Source organism: Myxocyprinus asiaticus, chromosome 38 (assembly GCF_019703515.2).
Source record: "Myxocyprinus asiaticus isolate MX2 ecotype Aquarium Trade chromosome 38, UBuf_Myxa_2, whole genome shotgun sequence".
Classification (NCBI taxonomy): Eukaryota; Metazoa; Chordata; class Actinopteri; order Cypriniformes; family Catostomidae; genus Myxocyprinus; species Myxocyprinus asiaticus.
In genome coordinates this window covers 9,992,304-10,012,120 of record NC_059381.1, presented here as the reverse complement: position 1 = coordinate 10,012,120, position 19,817 = coordinate 9,992,304, and the positions used below count along the sequence as shown (strand labels likewise).

General features: G+C 40.2%; 1 protein-coding gene across 11 annotated transcripts in view; it reads right to left on the bottom strand.

The window, feature by feature from the left end:
• The window catches only part of LOC127428407 (spectrin alpha chain, non-erythrocytic 1), a 55,409-nt gene that overhangs the window by 17,308 nt on the left and 18,284 nt on the right, over positions 1 to 19,817 (bottom strand). For 7 of the 11 annotated variants that reach the window (XM_051676749.1, XM_051676750.1, XM_051676751.1 and 4 more), the window contains 32 exons: positions 16,034 to 16,273; positions 14,366 to 14,491; positions 13,699 to 13,839; positions 13,334 to 13,614; positions 13,039 to 13,183; positions 12,753 to 12,907; positions 12,491 to 12,626; positions 12,192 to 12,293; positions 11,973 to 12,110; positions 11,702 to 11,812; positions 11,532 to 11,609; positions 11,241 to 11,396; positions 10,906 to 11,110; positions 10,109 to 10,290; positions 9,734 to 9,977; positions 9,514 to 9,636; positions 9,134 to 9,351; positions 8,738 to 8,830; positions 8,471 to 8,605; positions 8,213 to 8,361; positions 7,877 to 7,936; positions 6,452 to 6,650; positions 6,132 to 6,236; positions 2,981 to 3,013; positions 2,820 to 2,855; positions 2,483 to 2,530; positions 1,495 to 1,586; positions 1,223 to 1,367; positions 945 to 1,126; positions 751 to 850; positions 348 to 545; positions 109 to 255 (listed from right to left, as the gene is read on the bottom strand). In XM_051676749.1, coding sequence (XP_051532709.1) covers positions 109 to 255; positions 348 to 545; positions 751 to 850; positions 945 to 1,126; positions 1,223 to 1,367; positions 1,495 to 1,586; positions 2,483 to 2,530; positions 2,820 to 2,855; positions 2,981 to 3,013; positions 6,132 to 6,236; positions 6,452 to 6,650; positions 7,877 to 7,936; positions 8,213 to 8,361; positions 8,471 to 8,605; positions 8,738 to 8,830; positions 9,134 to 9,351; positions 9,514 to 9,636; positions 9,734 to 9,977; positions 10,109 to 10,290; positions 10,906 to 11,110; positions 11,241 to 11,396; positions 11,532 to 11,609; positions 11,702 to 11,812; positions 11,973 to 12,110; positions 12,192 to 12,293; positions 12,491 to 12,626; positions 12,753 to 12,907; positions 13,039 to 13,183; positions 13,334 to 13,614; positions 13,699 to 13,839; positions 14,366 to 14,491; positions 16,034 to 16,270 — 4,500 coding nt within the window. In that variant the 5' untranslated portion in view covers positions 16,271 to 16,273. Of the gene's footprint in view, positions 1 to 108; positions 256 to 347; positions 546 to 750; positions 851 to 944; positions 1,127 to 1,222; positions 1,368 to 1,494; positions 1,587 to 2,482; positions 2,531 to 2,819; positions 2,856 to 2,980; positions 3,014 to 6,131; positions 6,237 to 6,451; positions 6,651 to 7,876; positions 7,937 to 8,212; positions 8,362 to 8,470; positions 8,606 to 8,737; positions 8,831 to 9,133; positions 9,352 to 9,513; positions 9,637 to 9,733; positions 9,978 to 10,108; positions 10,291 to 10,905; positions 11,111 to 11,240; positions 11,397 to 11,531; positions 11,610 to 11,701; positions 11,813 to 11,972; positions 12,111 to 12,191; positions 12,294 to 12,490; positions 12,627 to 12,752; positions 12,908 to 13,038; positions 13,184 to 13,333; positions 13,615 to 13,698; positions 13,840 to 14,365; positions 14,492 to 16,033; positions 16,274 to 19,817 lie in introns of those variants that run through there. The other 4 variants (XM_051676753.1, XM_051676757.1, XM_051676758.1 and 1 more) reach the window with 2 other exon arrangements.

Sequence of the window (19,817 nt, the reverse complement as noted above, 5' to 3'; positions counted from 1 at the left end):
CAGGTTAGCACAGGAAACATTGTCTCTAAATTTCACAAAGGTTAAAAATCAGAAAGCAAACAATATAAAGTTCAGCTAAATTGTCATATCATGATGGTGCTGGCTTACCTGCACATTGATGGCCTTGTCAAAGTCCTCATGTTTCTTGATGAGAGCCTCCACACTGTCCAAGGAATCACCCTTGTCATCGCTGGCCAAGAAGGCCTCCCGAGCCGCCATCCAGTTCTCTGCCTGCTCACAGTCACGGTTGAATAGCTGCAGAAGACCAAACATGTCAATTGATGGAAATTCCCAGAGTCTAGACTTTGTATTTCTATGTGTCAAATGTAAACATGGTCTTTGCTCACCTGCAGCTCCAGACATTGGTCTAGCATCATCCTGCGCTGCACCCAGGCCTTCTCCAGGTCAGCTCGTTCACGGTCAAGAGCTTGCAGCTTCTGTTGAATCTCAGGGCTGGCGTAGTGGCCACGGGCCAACAGCTGTTGTCCGAACTGTTCAAAGGCCTGGAAGGTGCCGACACGAGCATCGATCTCAGTGCGGTGTTCCTAGAAGATGCGGACAGAGAACACATAAGTCGTTGAAAATCTGTGCAAATCTGTTCTCGTTGTAACTCTTTTCTATATCAAGTAAAACAGCTTTATAAAAGAATGAGCGTTCATGAGCGTTCATATTGTAATGTATTTTCAAGGGTGAAAGATTGGTGCTGTTCCAGAGTCCAGTTTATCAATGTTTTCTAATGGCATTAAGTACCTGATGTCTCTCCAGCAAGGCTTCAGCTCCAGTGACATCCTTGGCCAGCTCGTCAGAGGACACAAGCCCTCTGATTCCATTGATCCAGGACATGAGATCTCTGGAAAGAACATGCAAGAAAAGAAGGATTATTTTCAAAGCTCCATTCAAAGCTTTTCTTTTTGTATTTTCTATGACTATCTTCTCCTCCTTACCTGAAGTCACTGAGGAAGCGCTGCAGGTCGTGAGAGTTGCCCAGTTTTTCTTTGCGTTGGTCAGCGCGACCCACCAGGCTGCTCCAGGCAGTGTTCAGCTCAGTGCATTTCTCCTGGATATCATCCACAGCCTCAGGATGAGACTGAATCAAGCGCTCAGCAGTCTCGCCCAGAGAGTTCACCTAAGGACAGAACAATATTTAGCAGATGTTCTAGGCAAGGAATGAACCAGTGAAAACTTAAACATACTGCCATTGTGTATTTCTGGTGTATCTCACCTTATCTCCCAAAGCAGCCAGGTCTCTCTCAAAGCCCTCATGCTTGCGCTGCAGAGCTTGCACACTGGCGAGGTCATGCCCATAGTTATCTGTGTTCAGGGCTTGATTCTTCTCTTCAATCCATTCTTTGGTCTCATCTGCATCCCTGAAAATTCCCCAAAGAGTTGTGTTTCACTGCACTTCATCTCAAGCAAACATAAGACCATAACAGTTTATGTATGAGGGATTGTATTGAGGTTGATCTGTGCCGATCAATGGTATATCTCATATACCTGTGGAACCTCTGCACCTCATGAGCACTGCCCAGCATGTTGCTTCTGTCTTCTGCCAGCTGCTGCAGGGACCTCCAGCGGTTGTTCAGCTCCTAGACACAGACAAATGACCATGAGCAGCCAGTGATCATGCTATGGCTCCAACTGACCCCAAGATACAATTCCTGACAGTAGATATATATTCACGAGGTAAGGTCTTTAGTGGTATCAACTTTTTTCAGGGAATCTCAAAGAGTTTATTTTTCCTAAACCACCAGCAAATTGTTTATAAACCTCACTTAATTTTGTTAAGATTTATGCTTAAAACTAGAAAAAAAGAATCTGCCAATGGGGTGAGAAAATGTTGCATCAAGTAAATTTATCTTGCTTTAAAGACGTTTAGATATTTTTACTGGAAAACAAGACAAAAATACTGTGTGAGAAAATGACCTTTATAGCGTAAACATCAGCACTTTAGATTCAGGACAAACTACAGGCAACAGGTAGTTTAAAAGCTCATACACTACCAAAAGCAACATATAAAATGCTTCTAATTCCCTCGTGCAATATTTTGCTCTTTGTATTAGCAGTAAAAGCAACAGTATGAATGAGTGCCACAAAAAAAAAAAAAAAAAAAAAAACATTTAAGCATGTGATGAAAATTTTTAAAACTTGTGTGGATGCATAAGCCACAAACTGAAAAAGAAGCATTAATGAATTCTAGAAAAACTGTTTATACCACCACCAAAACAAACAGCATCAATGCTATTATTAATGAAAGTAAAATGAATGAACAGGACTGCAAACAGATCTCATGAATGGAGACAAAGGAATTGGGTGCAACCCCAATATTGTGTAGTAGCGGGACATGACATGGGGAACCAGAGAACACGGTAAAATCACAAGAGCACCACGATGAGTTAGTCCTCCAGGTACAGGGGGCATGATGCAGTATTTAGCAAGGTGGGTTTGGGAAAGACAGGTTTAAGGGAGAAACCTGGAATCTTACCTTAATAGTATTAAAGTTGGCCGTTGTTTGAACAGCCAAGCGAACTGACTATATTGAGTTGAAAAATGAGCAAGGAACAGACAGAGGGTGGGGAAAGAACAGAAAAAAACCACACCAGTCAAGAGTGTCACTGTGAGTTAAGAAAATTAGGCTTTACTTGTCTTTCTGTAACCACAGTGAGAACTAAACACCACTGTGGATGCATCAAATGCATTAAAACACTGCATCAAAACGACACATGCAAGTCAGATACAAAAACCCAACCTTTTAGGGTTTAAATTAGAGGATAGTAACAGAAATGTCTTATCATTTCATTCATCACATAATGTTACATTACCTTCCATGGAGATGCACCTTTGGAGTCTGCTTCATCCTGTGAATTAGAATACAAATACAATCAGTACCAACACAGTAACATGAACTGATTTTATGTGTTTGTTCCTTTCAGACACTTAATGCATAGTACAGAATACATGAAGGATATAAAACAATAATGACCTTGCCAGGAGCTGAGCCCAGCATCTCTTGTTGCTAATGGAGGGATGAAGGGATGGAGTGATGGAGAGGGAGAGATGGGAAAAATTAGACATTCAAAATACTGAATGTTGATTCTGTGTATATATGTAATGCTTTTCTATGTTATCTATATGAATCAATCAAAAATGTTAATCAGTAAAAAGTGTCGAGGCAGAGCTGAACCACCGAATGTCATCTAATGGCCTCAGGGAATTGACCCGATTGAAATACAGATATAATACTATTTTGTCGCGGAAGGTGGAGTTTTGGCTATTTAGGGAAAGACAGTCATACTTTGACTTGGTGGAAAAGGCAAGGAAACATCTGGCTAGATATATAAAACAGAGAGAGTCTTTTTCTACCATTCCCTCAGTGAAATCTGCTGGTGGTGAAATATTTACCTCGGCCATTGATATTAATAATGCTTTTAAAGAATCCTATCTTGGTCTCTATAACTCCACATCTTCGTCCACTGATGAAGATATTAGAAACTTTTTGGAACCATTAGAACTTCCTAAACTGACGACTGAGCAAACAAATTCTCTTGATTCTGAGATAACCTTGGAGGAGCTTGGCGAGGTAATTAAGGCCTTGTCTACAGGCAAGGCTCTGGGGCTAGATGGCTTTGCCGCTGATTTTTTTTTTAGATCTTATGCTACAGAACTGGCTCCACTTTTGCTAGAAGTTTATACGGAATCATTAAAGAATGGAAAGTTTCTGCCAACCATAACACAAGCCAAGATCAGTCTGATTCTTAAAAACGACAAAGATCCAAGCGAGTGTAAGAGTTACCATCCAATTTCCCTGATCCAGCTAGACATTAAAATATTGTCAAACATTTTGGCTAACCGATTAAGTTATGACATCTCTTATACATATAGACAAGGTGGGGTTTATTCGGGGCAGTAGCTCTTCTGATAACATTAGGAGTTTCATCAATATCATGTGTTCGGTGGTGAATGATCAGACTCCGGTCGCTGCCAACTAACTTCATGCCGAAAAGGCGTTTGATATGGAAGAATGGGATTATCTTTTTAAGATTTTGGAAATGGTTCGGGAATACTTTTATTGGATTGATTAAATTACTTTATAGACACCCGGCAGCGGCGGTACAAACAAATGGATTAATTTCAGATTATTTTACTCTGGATAGGGGCACCTGGCAGGGTTGCCCTCTTTCTCCATTATTGTTCTATCTTGCCCTGGAACCATTAGCAGCCGCAATAAGGAGGATGATTTTCCAGGGGTGGTGGCGGGAGGTGTGGGGCATAAACTGGCGATGCCAATCAGAAGATGGAGACATAAGGGTGTGCCTAATGCAATTTAAGATTTTACATCAATTCAATTGGACCCCCTCTAGATTGTATAGGCTTGGTCTTAAAGATACACCCACCTGCTGGTGATGCCAATCAGAAGATGGAGACATGATTTTTGGTGGTGTGTTAAGATCCAAGAATTTTGGTTGAAGTTTCAGAGTTTTATGTGTGATGAATTCGGCACTCAAATTTCATTTTGCCCCAGACTCTGTATTTTATGCGGTGGGGCAGTCATTAATATAGGGGATAAGTGCATAAAAAATTGGGTCCTAGCCAGTGATCGGCAGACAGGTCATCCTTAGGGGATGGAAGTCGGCTGGAGCACCCTAATTTAAGGAGTGGTGCATAGAGATGGGCAGGGTGGCGGCATATGATGTGGTGTCGTATTGAATGCTAGGCAACCGGGAGCTGTTCGATAAAAAGTAGGGCAGCTATCTGGACTTTTTGGAGGGCTCTCGGGGAAGGGCAGTGGGGAGGGACTTAAAGTTTTAAATGTGTGTGTTTATTATTATTATTTTTTATTATTATATATATATATTTATTTCTATTTATTTTTTTGATCTGCATGTGTACTCGGGCTTTGGCCACATGGATGTTTGTTGGGAGTCAGTGTGGGGTTGGGGATTGGGAGGGGGTAAGGGAAATAATGGGGTTTGAGGAGGATAATAGTTGACTCTGTACATGAATGTTTTGCTTTGTGTGTCATGCTTGAGGAGCAACCAATAAAAATGTTAATCTGAAAAAAATCTCAGTTGTATTCACCTCATGTGCCAGAGAGTCTAGCACGCAGCCATCTTGAAAATGTTGTCTCTGAACTTCAGTTCTAGCAGTTCTATTTAGATATCTATGGTGTTGATGTCAAAGTGTAATTAGCTAGCGAAGTGGATTTACAGGTTGTAGAGTTGTCAAAAGCTATCATGAGTATTTTAAAGTGTTCAGGGGATATCATAACAACTGGAAGCAGAGCGGGGAGCTTTTAAAATACATTCATAAATACACAAGATCCTACCTTCATGCTATGGACTGATATGCCTTTGTGCTCATGAAACTCCAAGAGACAACACAAAGTCATTTAAAATATCTCGTACAATACCTCTGACTATCTTCTCATGTCTTTCACCCATCGCGTTATAGGTAAGCAGATTTTTTAAGCATTAAACCGGGACGGGGGAGGGGTGCAACTATATTTATACACACACATACACATGTGAAAATGTATGTTTCATTTTATGTTTACAACTATTTTAATCACATTTAAGTCTCTAAAAAATTTTGGGTTACAAATTAATTTTAAAATGTTACCAACTACAAATTTTAACAATTATTAACAAGTTGAAACCTAAAAATTAAATGCTTGTATTATGGAAAAGAGCAGTGTATCATAGCTGCTTAATGTGATCTGCCAGGTCCAATTTACCTCCGTGTGTGTTGGAAAAAACTAACAGAAAAAACACCTCACAAGCATTTTCACATAGGGGTGATGTACACTCACACCATCAACTATTGGTGAAAAATACTTTTTGTGATCCCACACATAACCCATTTTGATCGACTCTTCTCAGTAGCTTTAATACAAACAGGAAGTTAGATGACAAAATTTGGATGAGTGGAGTGCAGAAAAGGGGCATGCTGAATAAGGTGAATACTTAGTATATTATACTATTATTACCAAGTATACAACTGTAACATATTACAATGTTCCAAAATAAAATGTATTTGCTAAATGGCACATATTAAAAAAATGACACCATGATGTATGCATAAGAATCACTGTGAAGGACACAGATGATAAGTTGTGTAAAATGTTATCTGCTTACCTGGGCCTGTACAACCGGAGCTTCCTCTGCCATGAGTCCTTCAGACTCCAGCTCAGATGCCACCTTGTTTATGTCCCTCAGACGAGATTCATTCGCCTTCAGATCCTAGTAAACAACACATAGGAGCTCACAAACGAAGAACATGTTGTAGCTTATATGCTGGTATTCAATGATACATGGAACCATTACTTAGAAGTCCTCACTCACAAGACAAACCAAATAAAGATTGTGCTAATCTAGACACCTCAAGGCTTTTGTGTCTAACAGTTTCCTCAACTTTCATCACAGAGTAGAGTTCACCCATATCTACAGCAATGTACCTTCTGGAAGTCATCAAACTTCTTCTGCAGAACTTCCACTTGCTCCAGGTCAGAACCGACCTCCTCGTTGGTAAGGGCTGACTCCTTCTCATTGATCCACTGCTGCAGCTCATTCGCCTCACGGAAAAGCATGAACTTCTTGCAACTCTTCTCCAGCATGTCCTTCCTCTTCTCTCCCAAGTCTAGCAGTGTACCATACCTGAAAGGAAAAAGATAGAAAGGTTAATGCCTTCAATGCAACGCCCCTGCTGCCAGTCTCAATGGAGTGAAAACATTTTATTCCTCTAGGAGAGCACAGCTGGAGAGGAAATTGTTCCTGTGTCAATCTCAAAACAGATTTTCTTTTCTATAGTTTAAGTGTCTTGATAGCTGATTCAAGGTTAATATTAGAAATGAAGAAGTCTGTGTGCACTGTTGCTCTCCAACAGGAGGGCTGGAAAGACGTAAAGGGTTCACTACTGACAAGAAATCTGCATTGCAGCAACTGATAATGCAGAAACAAACATGGAACATCCAAACACCAATTCAAGACGAAAGGACAAGCTCAGAATGACAACACGGGTCACCTCACAAGGAATGTGAACTTCTATGCCTTCATGGAATAGAAGAGTTCTGAAAGAATGAGACAATGATCTGATGGACAGACGATAGACAAAGCGATGGATAGAGATGTATCCACAAAAGGATGTTAGAACACAGCATTAAAGAGATAGTTCACCCAAAAATTACAGTTCTCTCATCATTTACTCACCCTCATGCCTCATGACTTTCTTCTGCAGAACACAAACGAAGATTTTTAGAAGAATATGTCAGCTCTGTAGGTCCATAATGCAAGTGAATAGTGACCAGGACTTTCAAGCTCAAAAATCACATAAAGGCAGCATAAAAGTAATCCATAAGACTCTAGTGATTAAATCTTTGTCCTCAGAAGTGATATAATAGGTGTGGGTGAGAAACAAATCAATATTCAAGTCCTTTTTTACTATAAATCTCCACTTTCACATTCTAAAAATGAAAGTGGAGATTTATAGTAAAAAAGGATTTAAATATTGATCTGTTTCTCACCTAAAGTGATTGCATCGCTTCAGATAAATATATTAAACCACTGAAGTCGTATGGATTACTTTTATGTTGTCTTTATGTGGTTTTTGGAGCTTGAAAGGTCTGATCACCATTCACTTGCATTGTATGGACCTACAGAGCTGAAATATTCTTCTAAAAATCTTAATTTGTGTTCTGCAGAAGAAAGTCATACACATCTGGGATGGCATGAGGATGAGTAAATGATGAGAGAATTTTCATTTTTGGGTGAACTATCCCTTTAACAGTGATGGAAATACAGAGATGCCGAGGGGAATAAGGAAGAGTGTTTTGTGATAATGGAGGATCTTTAATTGATGTATGACATAATTTGGGCCTACTCACAGTTCCTCCACCTGCTTCATGCGTACAGACACGCTGCACACCTCCTTGGTGACCACAGTCCTGCCATAAGGCAGGGCAAGTAGACACATGCATGCATTTAATTTAAGAAAAGAAAGAAAGAAACAAACAAACAAAGCAGTGGAGTACCAAGGGGTTAGAAATGTTATTATGATTAAAGAGTTAGTTATTTCAGATACCCAAAGATGTAAAGTTCTTAAAAGGCTTAGTACTAAAAAGAAATGATTTTGTCAGACTGAAAGTTGTTAGGCTAAAAAATTACTACATTTAACATCTACAGCTGTTTGATGAGAAAACTGAAGGCAGAATGTATCTTACTGGTTCTCAATCTGATCCTGTCGCAGAGCGATGCTGCCCTGTTCGTCCAGCAGATTCTCGCGAGAGGATGACTGAGTTGGGTCCAACTTCTTCACATACGCCGCAGGAACAAAGCCCTGCCTGTCATTCACTTCCACTTTCCACCAGTCCTAAAGGATCAGACAAGATGTATTATTTACACAAGTCCCATTGTGTTGAGATCCAAACTGGCATGCTAAGAAACACATGATGTTTAGTTACGACCCAAATAACACTCACCTTGTTGGTGCTGTTGAGCAGAGTGAGGATGTCACCTTTCTTCATGGTAACCTCACGTGGACTCTTCTCCTGGTAGTCATATAGAGCAAGAACCAGCTCCTTACCAGTCTCATCATCAGTGGGAGCCACTTGTTGCTGTTGATGAAACAGTAAGAAAGTCAATGTGTTTGACAAGGACCAAAAATCACTACAACTAGTCTGTTTTAAGAAATAAAACATAAGAATTCCATAAACAGGTTTTTATGTAGTGTAGTTGTATGGTCTTACTCTGCAGGCCTGAGCTTCTTCTTTTAGGGCCTGAATGCTGCTGCCGTATGCACTCAGATCAGACATCAACGCTTCGTGCTTCTTCAGAAGAGCCTGTAGGTGAAAAGCACAGATTTCAGAACCCATCCCATTTTTAATAATGTGTAACTGTGACATTAGTGCTAAAACATCACAAGGCAATTAATTTTAGTTCTGCCAGTTTTGCTCTTTTAACAGCTTATGATGGTAGCTTATGAAGTATTGAATGAACAGTAAATATTTTGGTGACAACTAAAAAACAACTGAATTACTTTTAACATGTAATTGCTTGTTTTACTTTTGCAACAAATATGATGTTAAAACTAATTTCAAGCCTCTAAACCCAAAAGATGGAAAGTCTAGATAAAACCTCTTTACCTCTGCAGAGTCCTCGTCCTTGCCGTAGTCAGTACTTCCAACAATGGGCTCTTTCTCTCTCATCCAGGACTCAGCCTCGTTGGCATCAGCAAAGTACTGCTGGGCCTGGAGGGAGTCCTCCAGATCCTGTCTACGCTGGGTTGCTTTCCCTTTCAGTCCATCCCAACGTGTGTGCAGCTCTTGCAGTTTTGCCTTCACATCCTCTCCTGCAAAGTGACCTAAAATGGGGAAATGGAAAAAATTAATAATTCCTAATTATGTAAAACAATCCTTATTTCTACTCAGGTTTCAGAATTGAAAAGTTGGGCTTTAAATAGACATATGACTCTCGAAATAAAGAGCTTTTCAGCATCTTATAAAAATTTTTGAATTAACCATACCCTCTTCCACCATGGCCTCCCCCTTCTGAGTGACAGCCTTAATCCGGGGCTCATGGCCAGAGATCTCAGCCTGCAGAGCCTGGTGTTTCTTCAGAAGATTCTGCACTCCAATAAGATCTTTACCTGAGAGGGTATGAGAGATCATTGGTCTATTAATATCATCTGAATGCCAAATGCATTAATCAACACCTCATTTATGCAATTAATTCTCAACACTGACCCCTGTTGGTGGAGGAAGCAATGGGTTCCTTCTCTCGGATCCAGGTCTCCTCATCCTCCACGTCTCTGAAGAGCTGTTGCAAGCGCAGGGAGTCAGAAAGCTTCTGCTTACGGGCGGCCATGGGCTCTTTCAGGGCCTCGTAGCGTGCCACCAGAGCCTCCTGTTTTTTACGGATGTTATCAGCGTCAAAGTGGCCCGCCTCCTGGAATTGCCTGGCCTGGATGGTGATGCCATCAATACGGTCCTGTTAAGAGAGAAACAAGCCCTCAGTTAAGATGAAACTAATTTAAATTAGTAAAAAACCTGTTATTTAAACAGGTTAATTCATTTATAATTAGAGTATTTAGTAAAATACTCTGAAAATGAGTTTGATACCTGGTGGGCAGCCACATCAGCCTCCAGCAGAGCATGCTTCTTTTGAAGGTTCTGGACGCTGGTCAGGTCTTTTCCAAAGTCATCGGAAGCCAGATGTCCCTCCACCTCATACAGCCACAGCTCAATGTCCTCCACATTACGATTGAACTGCTGCTGCTGGTTTGCTTCACGCAACTTAATTCCTAAAAGGGAAAGGATGTGACATCACAACTTCACTTATGTGTTTGATTCATGTCTCTTATAATGAATCAGAGAGGGTTTCATCACACAATGAGCATAATTTATCCATTTGAATCTAATATGAAATAGGGTTCCCACCCTTTTTTAACCAATGACTTTCCAAGACTTTTCCGGTCATTTGCAATTTCTGGAAACTAATTTTGAAAGTCATTCTGATTCAGATTGATTCACTAATGAATCGTTCGGACCAATTTGTGAATCATTTCAACCTAATAACAAAGAAACTACTCAATAGAATGATTTGATCACATATCGGACATCACTATGACTTGTGAGAAAGTTTTACTCCATACAAGCATTACCTAAAACCAATATTTAGGTGATGAGATATTTATAAGCAAAGCCTAAAACATTTACTTCCACTAGAAATTTCCATGACTGTTAAGATTTTGTTAACTTCCATGACTTTCAACTGTGAAAATTTAAAAAACATATTCCCTGATACTTCCAGGTTTTTCATGACAGTAACCCTGATACTAACATAGATTGTATACTATCTTTTTCTTATCCGTTATTTGTCAATTTTAAGCTTACACACTCTTTGAACAATTTCTCACCTTTGAGCTCAGTGGCTTCCAGAAGTTTCTTCCACTGAGAGCTGACCTCATCCATACGAGTTGACACCTCGCTGGAGGCATAGTGTTTTCCATCTATAAGCTCCTGGCCTGATTTCTGCAGTGCATCAATACGGCTCTGATTGGCAGAGAGCTCTGCCTCAAAGGCCTGATGCTTCTGCACCTTCCCCTGCAGGTTGGACGGGTCCTGAGCGAGAAGGAATGGAGAAGAGGAGCAGGAGAGAGTGGGAGAAATAAATATTAAATCTTAAAAGGCTGGCATCAAAATGTGCCCAACAGCTCACATAATTCAGCATGACATGTCTAGAAGAACATACCTTGTAGGCCTCATCAGTAGCGGTCTTCATCTTCTCATTGATCCAGCTTTTGAGCTCGTCTGAGTCCCGGAAGAACTGCTGCAGATGGAAAGAGTCCTCCAGGGCGGCACGGCGATTTTGAGCACGCTCGTGAAGAGCGTTGCGTCTGCTTAGTAGCTGACATAGAAAGAAAAGGGTGTTGAAGTCATTGCAATGCCAGTGATTCAGCACTTCTGTCAGCAATTATTGAGGGGAGGAAAGTGCTTGCTAGGTTGAAATGAAGAACGTTTCAGGGTGCTAATCTCCACTTACTGCATCTCTGCGGGTGGCCACGTCCTCCTTAGCATAGTGGTTATTCTGGATCAGTTTGGTAGCAAATTCATCCAGGGCCTGAATATTTCAGTAGAGAATAAAGAGGAAAAACCCAGTAAGATGGATTTAAAGGCCTTGCATTGTGTGCAAGATGTTGTGTGCTTTCTTACAGTGATCTTCTCCTCCTGGGCACTGAGGGATTTCTCAAAGTCTTCATGTTTCTTCAGAAGAGCTTCAACACTGTCCAGAGAGTCTCCAAGATCCTCATTTAGCAAAAAAGCCTTGATGGAAGACAGATTAAGAAATTTCAACCCCTTTTAAACGTAAAAAAATATTTTTTTTTGCCGCCAATACTTCAAAAACACAACAACCAGTTACGTAACATTTGAGGGGATTGTCTGTTTCAATCCATATTAGTTGGAACACATTATTGTTTCTTACCTCTTGCTTGCTCATCCAGTTGTCAACCTGCTCTGTGTCCCTGTAGAAGAGTTGCAGGTCCATGCACTGCTCATACTGCTGCCTGCGCAGCTCCCACAGCTCCAGAAGAGACACCTTCTCTTCTGACAGGATGCCCAGCTACACACACAAACACAAAATGACTGACAGTCAATCCGAGGTCCAATTCATAATTAAAAAACAGATCTAGGTCAAACATACCTTTTCCTTGACCTCCTCTGAAGCATAGTGTCCAGTATTAAGCAGAGCCTGACCAGCCTCATCAGCAGACTTAAAACTGTCTTCATGAGCATCAATCTCACCCTGTTGAAAAATTACAGACACATTAATTCTCAGATTTTAAAATGCAATGCATCCCTGGTAGATGCTAAATTAGCACTTTCACAGTTTAAGCAGTGTTTTCATGTAAAGTCTTAGTTGCAGAGATTTATATTCAATGGGCAACTATATTTTTCCATATAGCTATACTGTAACAAAAATGTAAAGGATTTCTACAATACCTTGTGCTCTTGGTGGCGGTCCAGCAGGGCTTCAGCTCCAGCCACATCATTGGCCAGCTCATCAGCATTGATCAGAGCCTTCATCTCAGTCACCCAGCTGGTCAGGTCACGGAAATCTGCAGTAAAGCGCTGCAGCCTAGAAACAAGATGACAACCATTTAACCATTTAAAACTAAATTCTCATCAACCAATCAATTGAAAAAATAAAATAAAAACTGAGTTCTTGGTTGAAATCATATACAGTAGGTGTGTCATAACTCACCTGTAGGAGTCATTGAGGTGAGCATGTCGCTCAGCGGCCAATGTGCGGATTTGCTCCCAATTGGTAATGAGCTCGTCTCTTTTCAAGTGGATCTGAGAAGCGTTTTGAGGGTGTGTCTGCTGCAGACGGTCCGCTTCACCTCCAAGAGTGTTCACCTAAGGGAGGGAGAAATGTCCATATTTCCATTTATCACAAGTTGGCTTTTAGAGACTTAATAGATCCCTCAAAATTAATTCATTGCATGGATGTACATTGCTTAAGTGTTTGTGGACATGCTGAGACTGACCTTGTCTTCCAAGGCCGCCAGGTCTCTCTCAAGCCCTTCGTGTTTCCGTAGCAGGGCTTGAACGCTGGCAAGGTCACGACCAAAATCATCGGAAGCCATCAGCTGCTCCTTCTCCTTAATCCAGCTGATCGTCTCATCCACATCTCTTTAGGCCACCACAGAGAATTTCAGTAACCAAAGACATTAAGTAGTGATAATTTTCTCTTTACTGTATATATTATAATTGTATTAGTAAATGCCAAAGAAATATGCTTCCAAATACAGCTGAATAAACTTCCTGTCTCGGATAACTCACCGGTTGAATCTTTGCACCTCTGCAGCTCCGAACAGCTTCCCCTGCCTTTGCTGTGCCAATCCCTTCAGTCTCTGCCAGGCAGCATTCACCTCTTCCTGCTTCTTCAGGATCAGCTCAGCCTCTGGGTGGTTCTCCTGGGTTAGTTTAGCTGCTGCCTGGTTTACCTCGTTCACACGCTCCTCATGGGCTGCCAAGTCTGTCTGGAACTCTTCAAACTTCTTCTGTAGAACCTCCACATGCTCCAGGTCCTGCCCAAGTTCCTCTGAGGTGGCAAAGGCTTCCTGTAAGAATATGATGTCAGTGTAACTCATTCAGGATAAGGGACCACAACAAGTGTAATCACACCAATCCATAATCTTTTTCACCTTGTCACTGATCCAGTCCAAGGCATCTTCACACTCACGCAAGTACTGCACCAGTTTCTGGGCCTGCAGGAGACGCACCCCCTTCTCTTTCGTCTTCTGCAACAGCAGGTCCCACAAACGGTGAAGCTCCTCTAAACGGGTCTGAGTTTAAAGTGAGGACAAAGACAGAATGTCAGGATCAGTCAAAACTCTCTCTTATATCAAAGAGCCCAGGGTGTTTTTCTAGGACAGCTCAGTTGAAATCAACAGACGCATCTTTCTAAAAAAAAAAAAACATGTCAGCTGGGACTGTAGCAGAAGAGTGAGCAAGAGTAATCTCAAGGTAGATTAAAAAGAAACACTTCAAACAGTTCTTTCAAGGTTCATGCATGTCGTCAAAATGAGAAGTAGAAGAACAAATTCACTAGAAAGCATGTTTCACTGCACTCAATTACCTACTTGAATAAAAGATCCATAATTGACACTTTTTACTATTGGTCGCTGAGAGGTCCGGTAAGGCGTGAAAGACTGATCCATACAGGCAGATGTTACAACATTATAAATATTATTTAAACTAAAGTGTTGTGTGTCAAACCTAAAGTGTAGCCAACATTTGAATATGCACTAGGTTTTATTATCACAGTTTTTGAATACTAGCATGTGGTTTTAAAAAGAAACTGTCTCTTACTCGGATGGTTTCAGATGCAAAGTGGCTCTCAGATATCATGAGGTTGCCGGTCTCATCCAGTTTAATAATGGCCCCAGCATTAGCCTGTACCTCAGCCTCAAAGGCTTGATGTTTCTGAAGCTTTCCCTGAAAGATGGAAAAAAAACATACAGTGTGAGATAAAGCTAACGGTGCATACTGTGTAAGTTTTAACTTTTTTTTTAAATGTAGTTAATGTAGCACGAAGAAGTTTTATATTTCGGAAGACATAATTTCTTTAATTGGACAACTGTACTGTCTTTTTAATGGCAGAAGTTAATATGATATCTATAGGGCAGGTTGGCCGATATAATACAGATTAAATTTAATGGTAACAAATAAGATGTACACAAAATTGCTGTTCTAAAAGAAACTCTTATTTTACACAATAATTACTCAAAATGTATTTATCTGATTCCATAGAGAGGTTTAATGTGCACTATCCATCAACAAGGCCATTTCTAGATTTTGTAAGTTACTCTAGGAGGAATGTCCTCTTTTGTTAGTGGCCAATACTGCAAAGTTCTTGGCCGACGCAGATAATCTCAAACTGGCCGGCTGATTAATAGGCCTTGCTGAATTATTGCAGTCTGTAACTAATTTCTTCAATGAGTTATGCCACTTTATATGGCTAAGTGTTAAATCTATTGCATAATTATGTCTGTTCAAGTCTGCATACTTTACAACATAAGCATTGTGATTAAAGTCTTTTTATGCATGTGTTAGCTGTGTTCAAGCTATTATATTCTGCTGACTTTATAAAGTAAATCTTCACTGCTGACTGCAGCTTAAGATAGGAGTCCATTATAGAACAGGTTACACTACTTTTGAACTACTTTGTAATATTTAACCCTCATCACTTCCCCTTCTTTAGACTGGCATTCAGTCTGATTACTGATCTTAAAGGGATAGTTCACCCAAAAATGAAAATTCTCTCATCACTTGCTCACCCTCATGCCATCCCAGATGTGTATGACCTTTTCTTTTGCTGAACACAAATGAAGATTTTTAGAAAAAATAACTCCGCTCTGTTGGTCCTTACGATGCGAGTGAATGGAGACCAAAATTTTGATGCTCCAAAAGGTCATAAAGGCAGCATAAAAGTAATCCATAAGACTCCAGTGGTTAAATCCATATCTTTAGAAGCGATATTATAAATGTAGATGAGTTTTTATTAACAATCTCCACTTTAATTTTCACTTTCGCATTCTTTTAATTTCGGTGATTTGCATTCTTTGTGCATATCGCCACCTACTGGGCAGGGAGGAGATATTATAGTAAAAAAACGACTTAAATATTGATGTTTCTCAGCCACATCCATCATATCACTTCTGAAGATATAGATTTAACCACTTATAGATTACTTTTTTGCTGCCTTTATGTGCATTTTGGAGCTTCAAAATTTTAGTACCCATTCACTTGCATTGTGAGTACCTACAGAGCTTAGATATTCTTCTAAAAATCTTTGTTTGTATTTAGCAGAAGAAAGTAAGAAACATCTGGGATGGCATGAGGTTGATTAAATGATGAGAGAATTTCCATTTTTGGGTGAGCTATCCCTTTAAGATACCAAAGCCTACTCCTTTTAGTCACGATGCAATACTAGAAGCAGCATTAATCTTTTACATAATACATGTTTTATTGCCTGACCTGTAGGTTACTGGGGTCTTTGTAGTTCTCATCAGAGGCGATCTGTAGCTTCTCTTGGATCCATTTCTCCAGCTCATCTGCATCTCGACGGAAAAATTGGAAGCGGTAGGAGTCCTCAAGTTTCTGCCTGCGCACAGAAGACAGCTCCTTAAAGCGCCGGTACCGATCCAGGACCTGCTGTCGGCGCTCCTGGATGTCATCGGCCGACTCCAGAACTTTAGATCCACTGATGTCCATTTTCTAAAAAGAGGGCAGAGAAATTAACAAATCTCTATATTTTTAAGTCCTTTCATATGAATTAGGGCTTAGGAAGCAATTAAGGTGAAGACAAAATTTATTTTTCTTCCTGATCAGAGAGGAACAATAGTACAGTGAAGGCCCCAATATACTTCATACGAAATAGAAGAACAAATGGGTGTGACGTCATTTAGAACAAAATCCGGCAAAAAAGGTGTTTTTGCGTTCGTTTCGGTGGTTCAAAACAGCTCGCCAAGGCAAACTTTTAGAGAAAATTCTTACCGACTGCTAAACACCTTCTAACTGCCATTGGTCCACGTCATCGTTAGGTGTGACCTGAAGCTCCACCTGCCTTGAGGCTGACAGCTCATTCGGTTTACATTGTTCAGTCAGTCAAGATCAATCAACATGAACACACCGTCATGTAGTTATTAGCGAGCTGGTGCAAATTTTCCTACATCTGTACGATTGTTCACGTGGAGACATTTTCCAAGACCATGTCATGGGATTTTTATGTTTTGTTTAATTAGTCTACAGAAGGAATCAAATCTACTCAAATACTCTCAAGTGCCCATTCGCTCATGTGCCATCTGCAGTGAAAGCCATTCACAACCCACATTCACATCATCATTATTTTGTCTTTATTCTGCACATTAACACTTTTATACACCCATCTTTGCAATAGTATCAGTGTCATCATAAATGACAATAACAGAGTGTAATAGGTGCATATTATGGCCGCGTATATTATGGTAAGCAAATTAGTGCCATGAATTCAGAATGTAAACAAGACAAATTAAACATTATCTACTGCATATATATATATATATATATATTACTTTAAGTCATCATCGAGTGGTTAAAACAACTTTTACTGATCTTGTGTGAATTCTACTCATAGAATGAGGCATAAAGTCATTGCTAACTCATTTTAATGTCACATTAGTATAGGTTTAACATGTAGCGTTCTCATATTTAAATATACTTCTACACACCACCCACAGCGGTTTGGCCGGTGTCTGAATGTTCGCAAACAGTATACCATTGCTCGGCTGTTTAGGATTTCTTTTTACCCCTGAATGAAGAAGAACATCTCCTATAACAACAGTCATGGAAAGGGGAAATGGGAGGAACTTCTAAGAAAATGGCAAAAAAAAAAAATAAACAGAAAGCTTGTGCTAAAACATATTTTAATCTAAAGGTGAAGTTTGTTTTGAAAAAGTGTCAGTGTTTACAATTGTGGGGAAAATCAGCCTATGAATGGTTTATTAAGTAATTTAACATAGACAAATGTGAACACTGTACTTTTAAATTATTTCATACTGAATCAATGCATTAAAAATTAAGATGACACTGCAACATCTACATGGCTTTGATAAAACTACTCAATCGAGACTGGTACCTAAAAACAGGCAGACACAACTGTCCCCAGCAATGGCCAACAGCTGAGCACATGAGGGGGCCAGGTGGAAATTCCTCACGCATCAGAGCACAGGCACAAAGAGAGTGCTGCCATCAGCCCCCTGCTGAATCTGTACACAACCCCCACCAACTCAAGCTACATCCACTGCATCTGTCCCATGCTTTTAGTAGTGAAGGGTCAGTGTGATTTCAGCTGCATCTGAGGGTGGAGGGGGTGACATTAGGGTAGTATCCAGTAGTGGTCAACCAATATGGGTTTTAATATGGGCTGATATCCAGATAGCAGGGTGGCTGATAGGCCGATACGATGCCGATATATCACACAATTTATTATAGTAAATAACAAACATTAAACTGCTAAAATAATAATAATAATAAACTCTTATTTAGCATTATATTTACTCAATTTCACACAAAACTAAAAAATATTGTATTTTAAATGGTAGATAGCGGTTTCTTCTGATTTCTGCTTAGTCATCAAATTTCAGTAATTTATTTGCACATAAAGAAATTGTTAATATATTAGGAAGAAGGAAATAACAGTACACACAGTAGTCCAGCAACCATGGATGGCGTGTCCACATTAGCAATCGCATTTACTCCAAAAATATCGAATCAAACTAACTTTATACAGTGATAGTGAATAAGACACTTACTTACAGCACACGTGACATGCTTTTACCTTGGGCTGCATCTGAAAACATAGGCAGCTGAATCGGCCAAATGGGAACATTTATAGTCAGAATATCGGCTAATTTATCGGCCTCTGCGATTTATCGTTCGACCACTAGTAACTGGCATGACTGACCCCAAGGGCAGGGAAATATGGGTCACACCCTAGTTAAAGTAAACGTCACCCACCCTCCTCCAGTGCCAAACTGACTGAATTTCTGAGAATGCACGGTCAGCTGTCAGGCTATTTCAGAAGAGTCTGAGAAGAGGATAATAAAATGCTTCTGTGGAGCAATGCAAGCAGAAATAAGCACATCATCTTTGCCGAGAAACCACGATTAATGCAGTTGGACTTGTCTGGCACTGTTCCAAATTAAAATGATGTTCATAGTTGTGATAAAAAGCCAACTAGGACATGGAGCACCATGGATTCAATTCACACACAGGAGTGAACATTTGGACCCATTCTGCATTCATGTGTGAAAAGATTAACTTCTCCAGCAGAAATGAGCCCTCTCCATTTCAGTAATGACATAGTAAAATATTAACCCTTTCTGTCAGGAAAAACAGGTTAATTTCTAAACATCTCTGAATTTATTCGACAATGGCACTGTTGTGTGATTGCATGTGAGTGTTACTGATCAGCTGACTATCACATGAAATTTCACAATTCTGTTTATTAGAAAGCTTTCATTACTAGATCATTTGAGGGGCATGTCCTCCATTTGGTGAAGCGACCCCATTATAGGACACAAGGAGGCTAAACCAAGATCAGTGACCACATGGGGAAAAAACAAAACCAGTCTATCAGCCATAGATGCTCTGTCAGCCTGGATCAATTCAGTCTTTGTTATGCTAGCCAGAACTGCCAACTTTCCACTAACCCCCTATGTTGACAGAAAATAAAGTTAAGATGGGGGAGGGGAGGTTATTATACTATGAAAAGGGAAAGAAACGGAAATGTCTCGAGAAGACTTATGAAGAATTCGAAGAATAAAGCACCGAACAGCAGGAGAACAGCACAGTCAGCGACTTCAATTTACAAAACATCAACTTAAGAACAACAGGAGGGTGGAAATATAAAGCATTAACAGAAAACAGAGAGAGCTAGTTGAGCATCAACATATGAGAAAGTGATTGGCTAATGGCTGGTCTATTAGTGGAGTCCTTGACTCAAAAATCGAATTAATGCCTTAGAGGAGGGGTTTTCAAACTATACAGACCCAGGTACTTTAAGCCTACTGTACACCACAGGACTCAGGGGGCTTTCACACTGGGCATGTTTGCTGCGTTCCGATTCCGAGTGCGATTGTTCCCAGTGCCCCCCGCAGCTTTGGTCTGGTTTCACACTAACTTGATCCTATCGAACCCCGGTCCATTTGCGTCCATCTTATGTCATCACAAACACGCATGGAGAACACAACGCGACTCATCATACTTTTTGTTTTTTGTT